General features: G+C 41.9%; 1 protein-coding gene across 2 annotated transcripts in view; it reads right to left on the minus strand.

The window, feature by feature from the left end:
* The window catches only part of LOC102686747 (slit homolog 1 protein), a 152,307-nt gene that overhangs the window by 44,470 nt on the left and 95,351 nt on the right, over nt 1–12,486 (minus strand). For both annotated transcript variants that reach the window (XM_006630917.3, XM_015347701.2), the window contains exons 9-10: nt 10,910–11,057; nt 1,294–1,365 (exon numbers count right to left, since the gene is read on the minus strand). In XM_006630917.3, the coding sequence (XP_006630980.2) occupies nt 1,294–1,365; nt 10,910–11,057 (220 nt within the window). The remainder of the gene's footprint in view (nt 1–1,293; nt 1,366–10,909; nt 11,058–12,486) is intronic.

The raw sequence follows: 12,486 nt of genomic DNA on the forward strand, positions 1-12,486 counted from the left end.
CAAATGTTAGAAATTATTGATTTTATTGATGGACATACTGTAATAAACTTCATATAACAATCATCATGCCACATTTCCTGAATTTTAGTTGTCAGTACACGTAAGCACAGAGCTCGTGTGTACAGTAAATATATCGTAATGTCAGCTCCCTATTTATATTTGTAGTTAATTCAGACAGGAACATTTTGATTTTAAAAGCTGGGAATGTAGTGCTGGGCCTCACAGGCCTCTGCAGTCACTGTCTCTGAGGTTAGCAGGGCTTGGGAGAGCAGTGACCAAAGAAAAGCAAGCAGGAAAAAAAGGGTTTATTTTTGCTTGCAGGTTTAACAGGACCTCGTGTTTGTGTACCCAGCCACTGGGCCACCAGAGGCAAAGGAAGGGCTATTGAGCCAAAGTAAAAAATGCTGTTTCTTTTCCCAAGCCAGACAGCTATTCCTGAGAGATGAGCAAGGGAAGGTTTGTGGTGTGTGCGCTGCTGTAAACAGAATGATGATAAATGTCAGTGTGTGGCATCTCTGGGGGTGTGGTGGAGGAATCGCTCACCACTGTAACCACCCAGTCACACACACGTATTTCACAAGACCGTAATTACGTGACGCGAGTCCCACAATTTATGGAAAACTCACGATTTGCATATACAGCACAGACTGGCTGTGTCTTGGCATGGGAAAGATGAAAACCCCACCAGCACTTCAAAACCACTGAATTATTCCAGAATACAACAGCAGGACGATCCAAACTAAGATCAAGACATTTACATTTCATAAGGGTATGGAATAGAAATTTGTTTTATTCGTACTACATTTTCTTTACTAACTAGAATGAAACAAGATTCTCAAAACAATGGAAAGGCAATCCCAAGCAGCATTTGTAACGCCCTAGCTTTTCACTAAAAGGCTATTCAACATACAAACCCAATAAATAATGTAAAAAATAACGTATTGCAGTACTTATCCCTCCACGTGAATCCCCCACTGCTATACAAGGAGGAGGGAAGCCACTTCATCCACAAAAGACATGCAGCCAATAAACACAGCAGAAAAGGGGGAGACGTTCTCACCCAAAGGAGAGCACCACCTTCTGGTCCACCAGCACACTTGCAACAACCTGCTTTTAGTTACAGGTGACCTTTCCAGGTTCTCCCCACATTGGTCAAGCCTCTCTTAACTTCTGAGATCTGATTAAGATCAGACGTTAATGTGTGGACACTGCTGTTGTTACGTGATTGAACACTCACTCTATGAGGCAGATTGTGGATGCTTATCAGAACGATGTGCGCTGAATTTAACTTACATTCTACGAAGCTTCTTGTAGGGGGAGAAGGCTCCGGGTGGCACAGACTTGATCCCATTCTGTTCCAGGCGTCTGTGGAGACAGAGACAAAACAGTCAAGCCTTCAACAGTCCACATATCCCCCCACCCCGGCATGTGGTGAGTGTCCTGTGTGCACTGGTGACTTTGTGCAGATGATTGAAGGTGGGTCTGACACATCTGTGGTGGAAGAAGGGAGTCCCCATTATCTGTAAAGCACCTTGAGTGGAGTGGAATGGTGAAAGCACTATACTGTATACACATACCTGTACTGTATATGTTTAAGGATTATTATTATTATGTGAAGGCATGTCTTGAAAGAAAACCTGTTTCAGTCAAGACCTACTATGTCCGTAGTTTAAGCTTAGGAGGTAAAACAGATTTTGCTGAGTTTTCGATTCATGTAACTAAACGGTGCATCGGTTGCACTTTTTCAGATATTGTTTCATTAATGACAACAACAACAACAACAACAACAACAACAACAACTATAATAATAATAATAATTAATAATAATAATAATAATAATAGCTGTTTCTTGAACAAAGCCAGGTATCAGTTTGAAAACACGGAAGAGCAGCTTGTTCCAGACTCCCACAACCTCAAATCCCCACCATACACCCCACAACACTCATGTGATGAGGCAATTCAAATAACTGTTATTAGGCAGGTGAAGCAGGAGAAAGCTTCTCCGTGTTGTAAATATTGTTCCTATGCTGCTGTCCATTTCTTTAAATTACCAATTACATAAAACGTTTGTAATTATTTTGGACAAACATACACCACCTCCCTGAGTGATTAAGAAATAACCCAAATGCAATTTCCACTTTTTCCAGCTACATTGTCTTGTTTGAGCTGTGTTTCTCTTTTGTGTCTGGAGGTTGCTCCTCAATTTTTCTTACAGTTATACTGAAGAATTCATGACCCTGTGACCAGCCTTCCTGTGTTTAAATATAATCTTACTCCATTTCCGAAGATGTCACCTGTCCTGTATGGCTTTGCTCTGTTTAACACACATGTGAACCCCCAGCTCTCAGTCATAACATCTACCGTAATAATAAACAAGTTGAGGCAACAAATGGTTGTTTGAACAGTGCTGGATTCCTCCAGTACTTGGCTCAGCTTCTCCCTGTGCATAGAGCAGCCCATCCTTCCAAGTCACAGGCAGGCTTGCTAAATGACTCTGTCAGCAAGGCTAAGCTGGGTTTCAACCTCCTAATCCCCTTGCCTCCAAGCCAGGCTGCTGGAAGTTACACTCCTGACGTACAGTATAGAAGACTCAGCACTGGATGCTTTGAGGAAAGACTCAGAAAAGAAAAATCAGAGAATCTGTGGTGTTCCAGTACTTTTAATGTTTATGCGTGTCCTGCAGTCAGTGCCGCAGCTATGAGCTTCCAAGCTAACACGGTTGGGGGGACTCATGGGCAGAAAACAAGCAAGCAGAGAGAAAAGTAACCTGTTGTGAGGCAAAAGTTGAAAGCAACACTAGAGTACAATATCCTAAAAGTAACAGGGCAGGGGGCATGTTAAGATTCTTAATTCCCATTGTATTTCATTTCATACCTCTTCCATATCACTTTGTATTTCAGCAGAGTTGCTTCTTATTTACTTGAGGTTTTCTCATTCATAAGCATCGTCTGTCCATTCATTCAGCCTTTTTCACACTGTTTTATCTAAAATAGAGTCACAGAGGAGCTGTAGCCTATTCCAGGAAGCAAGGCAGCATACACCCTGGACAGGATACGAGGGCACACACAGACCCAAACACACACTCCCACACGAACACAGAGAGGACATACAAACTTCAGATAGCATGCCAGGTCTGGAACTCATCCCAGAGCCCCAGTGCTGTGAGACAGCAACGCTAACCACGGCACCGCCGTGCCGCCCATAAGTAGTGTCTTTGACAGGATTTAAAGTTGGCAAAGTGCTTGTTTTCTAGAATTGAGGAATGCTAGCGCCACGACACATTCCAAAACAGAACACCTCACGCAGTATAACCAGAACGAAGAACCTCTGGTGTGGGAGCTGGGCCTAACACAGAACCTCAAACCTATCTATAAAAAGCACACAAAAAAAACAGTCTCTATCTCCTGTGCTCTGTCCACCTGTCTTTGGGCTAGCGAAGGGATGCTTAACGGAGGGAGGGAGAGGTCAAAGGCAGACGTCACGGGTCTGTCTTATTAATCGCATGTGGGGTTTCCGCAGTCGAGTGAGATTCATCCATTGCGGAAACGTCAGGAATCGCAACCTAATCATCTTCAGATGTGCTGGAAAAATCCAGGGATGCAATAAAGGTTTATTTTTTTTCGTGCTCTGAAAATCCCATTAGTGGCTGCGTTTGGGGCTGGCTGTATTTTAGGGCCCTCGTTAATGGGCTGCCTTGTGCTTTTCCAGATCGCAGCAGAGCAGACAGCTGCCTTTGAGACACTCTCTCAATCCCCCCTAAGCCTAATTAAGGGAGGAATTTTAAAAGCTGTGAACTGACCTATAAATAAACAGTATTTTACCGGGCACACCGGGGGTACAGCTCTGCCTGATACAGAGCCTTGGCACAGCGGGCACACCAGTTGGGCACCGTGCACATCCGCAGCCTGGGACTACTTCCCCATTCAGCAGCATTCCAGGGGTGCGTGGGAAATAAATAGTGCCCCACTTGAAAATGACAGAATAAATTAACCCATTAATTGCCAACTTGCAGCTCAGGCATTGCGGGAACAAGGGTTTAAAGTATGTTTACTGCTTTAAATACTATAAAGGCTTGTTCTTCCCTCTTTGAAGGGGAGGGAGAAGGTCACCCCCTCCCCTCCCAACCAGAAAAGAATATATTTTCTATACAGTATGTACCGTGAGCTATTGGCCCTTTCTTTTTATAGAATGGTTAGGTCAAGCAAACAGAAGTCAGTTTCAACACAGTAACTCACCAGAGCTGAATAATTATTATGGGATATTGCTGACCTTGGGGGGACAGAGTCTTTTAAGCAGTTAACTAGTAACACGTTAGGGTTTTACATGCATTTCACAGCAGATCTGTCTTCGTTATCACTCTCAAAGGGCTCCTATAATGGGAATTATTGTAGAAGAGGTTGCTATTGTCATCTGGAAATGGACTGAACCGTCAAGATCATTTTCTAAAGGGCTGAATGGCACCTATATAAACTGAAGTCACTGTCAGTTACACTACTGAAGCACTACTACAGAGAAGTACTCACTAAACTGCCTTTTTTCACAATTTACAAAAACAATTGTAGTAAAATAGCCTGCAGAAGAGATGAATTTTAAAATTATTTCTAACTGAATAATACTGCTCATTGTGTGACTATGATCCAAAGTTTACCAAATAAAAAAAGAATAGTACTTTACAGAAAAACATAAAGCTATTTAATTACTAAAAAAGTGTAGAAAGCAATATATCTGTTATTTGTCTACTTTTTTGTCTACATGCAAGCAATAATGACGATTTGTTGTTTTTAAAGACAGTGTAGAGCTATGATCAATCTGGTCAAGTCATATTACAGTAAAGTTAATCAGTCCTCTGCAGCTATAACTGCAGAATGCAAGGGAATCACTACTGCTTATGACTGATGCATAAAGCACTTTCCATTATGTAACGTTTATTGTTACTAACCTAAGAGAAAAAAACATTTTAGTGACTTTTACTTTGGGATCCTAACAATTCATATAATCCCTTTCAACCACATTTTTGTTATTTTCTGTTTCTGTAAAAGCAGGCCCAAATTTGACATGGTGGTAAATGTTTCTGAAGTTATTAAACTTACAATATTCAGCTGTAAAACATCTACAGAAGAACAAGGTAACAAAGAAACAATGTAGTTAAAATGGTTCAGCAAAAATGGAAAAGTCAGAAATTCAGTGGTGGGCTTTTCAAATTAAAGCAAAATATGTTTTCACTCTGTTTCTCACTATGATTGGATTTACAGAGGTTTTTTAATTTAATTTACTGCCAGTCCCTCACACCAAGTTTATCTTGCATAGTTCCATTATGATTCAGAGTGTCTTACCAAGCCAGCAAAAGCTTTAGAAGAGCTTTGTATAGCAAATGTGTTATGCTCGCTTTGAAATTATATTGGAACCCGAATGGTGATGTGGGTATACTCTACAAATTTCTATATACTGTATATCCATATATAAAGCTGCATGGTCCAAACAATGAAAGGGGAAAAGAAAACATGCTCATTGACTAAAAAAAGGCAAAAGTTTAATTTTTAATTGCATGTTGCAATTGTTATTGTACAACTTTGAGGTATGAGATTTGGTATACAACACAGAAACTGATAAGCAGATTTAGCAATCAACCATGTTTCAATAACAAAGGTCCATCCTGTGTTCCCGTGTGTGCTTATGTGGCACTGTGCCGGTTTATTACTGTTATTAATAAAGAGCAATAGAATATGCTTTACTCTGCCACAGTCAACACCTGCACCTGGGCGGTGCTGTGGCTCTGTGGCTAAGGATCTGCACCTGTGGCTGGAAGGTTGCTGGTTTGTATCCCGCGGCCGGCAGAGGAATCCTACTCCGGTGGGCCCCTGAGCAAGGCCCTTAACCCCAACTGCTCCCGGGGTGCTGTATAAATGGCTGACCCTGTGCTCTGACCCCGAGCTTCTCTCCCTGTCTGTGTATCTCATGAAGACCAAGTTGAGGTACTGTATGTGAAAGAGACAAATTCCTAATACAAGAAATTGTATATGGCTAATAAAGTGATCTTATCATAAGGGAGTCGCATGGAGCTGACTCCACTGTGTGTATGAGTTCAGTGTCAGTGTGAGTGTGCACAGCTAGCCTGACAGATTGCTCCTGCAGCTCTGATCAATACAAGAACCCAGCACCTCAGCTCAACACGGAGCCCAGTTGATGAATCTGCTCGTTTAAGAGCAGCAGATTGAAATCGATCTTGAGGGGGGTGGGTAGGTGGGCTAAGGGTCGGAAAAGAAACTTTGCAATCATCGCTCAGGGAAGGGGGGGGAGGATTGATTCCCAATGCAGAGAAATGAGCCTGGCTGAGTTTTCAATCAATCCCCAGAAAAGCAACAATCTGCTGAAGAACCCAACTGGTGGATAATCAATGCAGCTCATTTCATTCATCGCGCTGTAAGCACGGCCTTAATTAAACGAGAACACATAATGTCATTAGCTATTCATCCTCCGAGAGGCACGAGGACCCCTGGTAATCAACGCTGTTTACAGCTCCTGGCTTCTAAAATAAATCACACAGAATGTGAAAGACGCAGGCAGTGTCTTCTCAGTGACTGACTGACAGGCTGGACTTTTCAAGGTGAGGCATCAATCAAGAGTGGCTGGGCACTGTGCCTTTGTGCAGCCCTAAATGCGAAGACTGTAAAGAACTGCACACACACACGCTCACGCGGCATCAATCCACCAGAGGCGAAGTCCTCTGGCCGAAAATAACAACTAGGCCACTGCAGTAGCTCGTTATGGCTACCGTATGTGGCCGTCCTTCCTTAGTTCTAGAAAAAGTAGGCTGGGATACAAGTGAAACAGAGTTCTAATGAACTTCAATGGTCAGGAAAGCTAGACAGCTCACTTAAACAAAAAGGGCTACCGCTTATTCTTTTAAAGATCCCTATTTTAGGAATTAACAGCTTAACAGTTGCAAATCAGCTCAGCTCCATGCATTCACATTCACACCAGCTTGGGACAGATGGAGATATCACACATGCACCCCCTGAATATGCACTGTCAGACAACACTCTACACTGTCAGGCATCACTCTTCAAGCCCATAGTGCATACACTGGAGATAAAGTGAGAGACGAAGGGCTAATATAACACAGGCTCACTGCTAACTACTAGCCACTGGTATTCTCTACATTGAGAGTCCAACTTTGGCTCTGAGCAGAGGCCAATATTATACTCCTGTCTGCTTGGCTTTGCACATGAACAAAACAGATTTGAGGTTACACTGAGAAACTCTCCTCCAAAGTCTGTCAAAGGGGGAAATCTGAGATAGTAAAATGTCTGTCAAACTGACTAAAAGGTGAAGGGGGTGTCTGTGTCTAATTATTCCATGGCTGCAATGGCAGCAGACCAATCAACCTGTGAAGGTTTGTGAAACTGCACACTGACTGCAAGTGGAACAGTACGCTTTCACCCCTGAGCCTTTTCCACAAGGTGACGTCACTTCCTAGCAACCTAGAGTTGAATAGTCTTATGGCAGGAGTCCTGTTCTTTAGGTGTAGAGGAATGCACTGCTGTGTGGGAAGATGGGGAACTGGAGATGTCCATGGGAAGCTGGGGAATGAATCCCAATGGGTGCAGAACTACACATGTTACTCAGTCACACATGCATTGCTTTGGTGTACTTTTTTCATTTTTACTGGTTTTAGTTTTTAGTGGGATGAAAATCCATTTTATAAACATATTTTTGTTTTTTGGTGTGGGGAAGGACTTGCCAAAACATTCTATTAATGTTCAGAAATGAATGAGGACTGTTGAACAGGAGCAAGTGAAGCTCACACAATGGCCGCCCCTATGCAGGGATGGAGGACATAAGGTCTCATTGTGAAACAAATACATAACCTTTAGGAAGATCGCAACATGTTCAGCACTACGTAAAATCAATGGATGGCATCTTTGCTCACAGTCTATCTGCAAAATACATTCAGTGTCTATATGACATGCATACTGTTTATGGGTTTTTCTTCCGATGTTGGCTGCAAGCCACAGAAGAAATTCTCAGATTTGGAAAACATGAATTCAATTGTTTTTGTTTTGTAACAAACTAGAGTTGTGCCTAGACATTATGGTTGGGGGGAGGGGGGGGGGGAAATTGTGCATAACCCCATGAATTTAAAATGGGTATTAGATGGTTTCTAATTAAGCACAGCACGTACAAGTATTTAATCACAGGTGTAGAAATTCTTGAAGCTCTGGTCCTTGAAAGCATGGGAGAGCATGGATTTTCGTTTCAAATGTAAATGAAATTTCCATCAGTCTTTCCATTTTCTACACCGTTTTGTCCAGTACGCAGAGGTGGTAGAAGCCGAATCCTGACACGGCAAGCAACAAGTGCAAGACGGGATCCACCCTGGACAAGACACCAGTCCATCGCAGGGCAGACAGACACAAATATGCACATTCACACCAGGATCAATTTTGCAGAAGCTAATTAACCTACTGGTATGTCTTTGGACTGTGGGAAGAACCCCGAGTTCCCAGAGGAAACCCACAAGAACATGGGGAGAACATACAAACTTCAGCTTGATAGCTCCCCAGGAACTGAACCCAGGGCCTCTGGTCAGAATTAAATTGTGATACAAATTTCATTAATGGATGGTGAATAGTAATCTACAGTATTAAGTCATGCTGGACCATGGTTCTCTAATGGATCAGTTTAGGTGTGTTCAGTTTCTTTTCTCTTCCTTGGGGAATCTTTACAAGCAGGACAACAAAGTACTGAGGTGATTATCAAAGCAGAGAACTTCTTCCCCAACATGTTGAGCCTCACTGAAGTACAGAAAATAGGTCATGATTACAGAACACCCATGCTACAAATAATTATTTTTAACAGAATAAAGTGTGTTGTCAGATTTTGTTTATATTCTTTGAACAAGACAAGGTTCGGAGCACAAAAACAAAATATCAACAACTTGGATATTTTTTGAATTTCACACAAAAAAACTAAAAAATGGTTTGTCTATGCTGCCAAGGACAGAAACCCAAAATGAAGTGTCATCTGAGAGATTACTGTAGGTGTGTGAGCATAGCCATAAACAGTAGCTTGGCAGTGTGTATCACTGCCAAGAGAGCTTGAAACACACAATTGTGCAAATATTATCTGTACTGTGTTTAAATGTTGTGGGAAACTGGGCGATAGCTCTGTGTTTTGGGGCTCATTTTAATATCCCACAGATCTTAATATATGCTGCACAATGGTATATGGTTTATTTAATTTTCTAGACAATATACAGTATACATTTTCTTCAGATTTGTAGTTCACCCCACTGATTTCTATGAGCTTCAGGTCTGCTTAGGGGGTATGATTAGCAAACAGTTTCAGCTGCAAGGTAACTATAACGTTGTTAGATTAACAGCATATCACAAGCAGCTAGAAACCCATTTCCTATTAAGCATAATGATATATCAGTCTTTCAGTAGTTTTGACTTGTTTGCTGAAAATCAGATGTATGTACTCTTCCCTCAGGTGGTGCTTGGGGCACGTTGGAAATTCTGTTGACAGGAAAAAAATTAAAATCGGCTTTATCTTTCCCTCAATGATACTACACGCCAGTGTAGCAAATAGGGCCCTGTAATAGAATTCTCAATTTCTTCTTGATCTCTGCATGAATGCAAAGGAGCCTGAAAATGAAAACGTGTTTCTAGTATTTTGTGTTTCTGTGGGGAGGGAGAAGGGTGGTTTGAAGACATATTGGAAATGTTATTCAGCTCAGATTGTTTCAATCCAGTAGCTGTAAGTTAAACCTGAGGCTAAAGCGTTATTTGTAATTGGGTAGTTAGTCATTTTGTCAATACTGATACAGTCACATACTTGAGACTAATTCCACAAAAGGATCCAATAGCTCTTCAGGCTTCGTGTTGGAATGACCAATGAGCTTTTTGCATTTGCACTCTCTTCCCTTCTGTCTGGCACTCCTGTTTTTTTATTTGACAAAAAATAATGTCCCGAACTGTGTGGTTTGAGCCTAGACGGCTTCTGTCAGTGTTCCCAAAGAAGCTGGCTTGCTCTGTCATTTGCCTGTTGAACATACTGGAGGGTTTTAGGAAATTGCATTAGAGGATATTTCTGTTTTGAATAGTCTTTACCTAGCATATATCACTACAGGACTCATCCTAGTTTCTTTATGGAACAAGTAATAGGTTTATTCTCACACCTGAAGAAGGCTCCACGGCCAAAACGTTGTGTTTTCTTTCTTCTTTTTTTCAGCATGGATTAAACCTATTACTTGTTCCTTTGCAGCTTACGCATGCTGATGCAGCTACCCACCTGAACTAGTTTCTTTATTGTTAATCAGGCTTGAGACTATGTGGAAGGGACACTTGTCCATCACAGGAATTATCCCCCAGCAGGGCTGATTCCCACTTAAACAGCTGGGTAGACTGGAGCGACTGAGGTCTAAAATCTCGCTCAAGGAACTACAGTATAGTAGTATAGTAGTCTGCACTGGGAACATGAACCCACAAACTCTCAGTTATGAGTCCAGTGGCTTACCCAAGATATGCAGTACTGTACACTGCACAGATGAATAAACGTAAACAGAAATGCTCTGAGTTTTGTTACCAAAAGTTTGGGATTGTTTCTTTGTTCTTTGCTGAAAATAGCCCTATTTGGACTGTGAAAAAAAACTGCCTCTGACCACTGTTACATAACTCCCCACCCAACTCCAAAATAAAACAGCGTGTATCCGGACAACTTGCTGAAGTTCTGTCACAAAGTTCTTCAAACATTAGATGGGGGGGCTGAACCTATTCTAAAAAGAGGCATGCTTTCACAATATTCTTGTTTGTAAGTTTGATGTTTTATTTGCTGGTGTTAGAGAAGCATTTAGCAATGTGCTGTTAGACTCTGAGCCTGTCTGCTCTGCTGTCGTGCAGAAACTCACATCTCGGCCATGCTGTCAGGCAGGTTGGCAGGAATGGCAGTCAGTCCTTTCCCCCGGCAGTCCACGATGTTGTTGCTGCAGGTACACATGGCCGGACAAGAGCCTGCTGCCAGGCTACAGGGCTGTAGACCCACAGACTCTGTGTGACCTGGGGGAGAGAGGAGCGAAGGCTTTCAGCTGGGACGGGCAAGCATCGGGTGAAAAAGTAGCTGCTGTACAGTTACAATTTATGTGCCCCTAGATCTCTGTTATTTAAGTTCAATCATTTTGCCACTGAGCTCTGGTCATGACAATGCAATTGATGCCCAGGGAGTGTTTCTGCAGATCACGGAGCACTTTGGAAGTGATTGTGATGATGCATCATCCTGATGGATGGTGAAAACAGATAAGAGATGCCCCTTCAGTTTCAGCTTTTAAATCACGAGTCAATACCTGCTTCTTTAATCCCTATTTATCTTAGCCTATTAGATAATAGGGCTGCTGATGTTCAGTGTGTTACATCATTTTCTTTACCTTAAATCTTCCTTCCACGTACTGTAACATACTTTCTTTTCTCATAATTTTCCCACCGCCAGGATCCCAGGGCCAGGATCAGACACCAAGTATGCCTGTCCTGACGGACCATGACACTAGAATCTGGAAGGCTAGACCCAGAATGGCAGGCCCAGGAAAATTCAGCTTCCTCACTGCTCTGACAAGAGAACAAGATACCAGCCCTGGACACCCAACATACATTCCTGCAACCTACAAACATCCAGAAACAACATTTCGAAACTAATTCACTAACATATTACATGCTACAGTATAATAATAGATATGTATTATCATGTATATTTCAAGAATACTTTATTAAAAACCAATGAGTGTCTTTCTGGATAGATTATTTCTGTGTAGAGTATGTATTAATGGAATGCATGGTTTTTTTTAATCTGTTATGCTTAAAGAGCATCAGCTTATGTTACAACACAACTGTCAGTCTTTTCTTCAGAGAATTTCAAACTGGCTGAACCTATAGTCAGTAGTCTGGTCACACTTTGTCAGTAATGGAAAATCAGACCTAAAATAAGTATCAGACAAATCTACTTTACTGAGTGTACAGAAATGTAATAAAACCTTAGCAGGTTAGTGAAAAAACCTGAAACGATAAAACTGCCTTTTCTTTGTCATTATACCTTGATCATTACCCTGTGTTATTCAGCCCTGTAGTGCTCTAGCAGCTGTGAAGGGAGAGAACAGATGAAAACCCAGATGTGCTGTTGGTCAGAGCTACATCCACATTGCAGGATACACACCTGCTTCTCCTGGATTGGTGTGCTGGGAGCTGTGCATTGTGGGTTTTAGAAGGTTACTGTCTGAATTGTTGGCCAGTCAGAAGAGGATTATGGTCTTTCAAGTAGGATTCTCGAGAGACTGAGGGCTTTCTAGTAGTTAGTAAAAATGAAGCAGTGTCTCTCTGAATGCCAAGTTTAACTGTTGCTAGAGCATTTTCGGCTTTCTAAATGGAAGACTCCATGAACAGCGTGTACCTTATTCTACACCAGGTTTCTCTTCTTAGTCTGTTCAGCTGTTAAACACAA

The sequence above is a fragment of the Lepisosteus oculatus genome, chromosome 4 (genome assembly GCF_040954835.1).
Source record: "Lepisosteus oculatus isolate fLepOcu1 chromosome 4, fLepOcu1.hap2, whole genome shotgun sequence".
Lineage (NCBI taxonomy): Eukaryota > Metazoa > Chordata > Actinopteri > Semionotiformes > Lepisosteidae > Lepisosteus > Lepisosteus oculatus.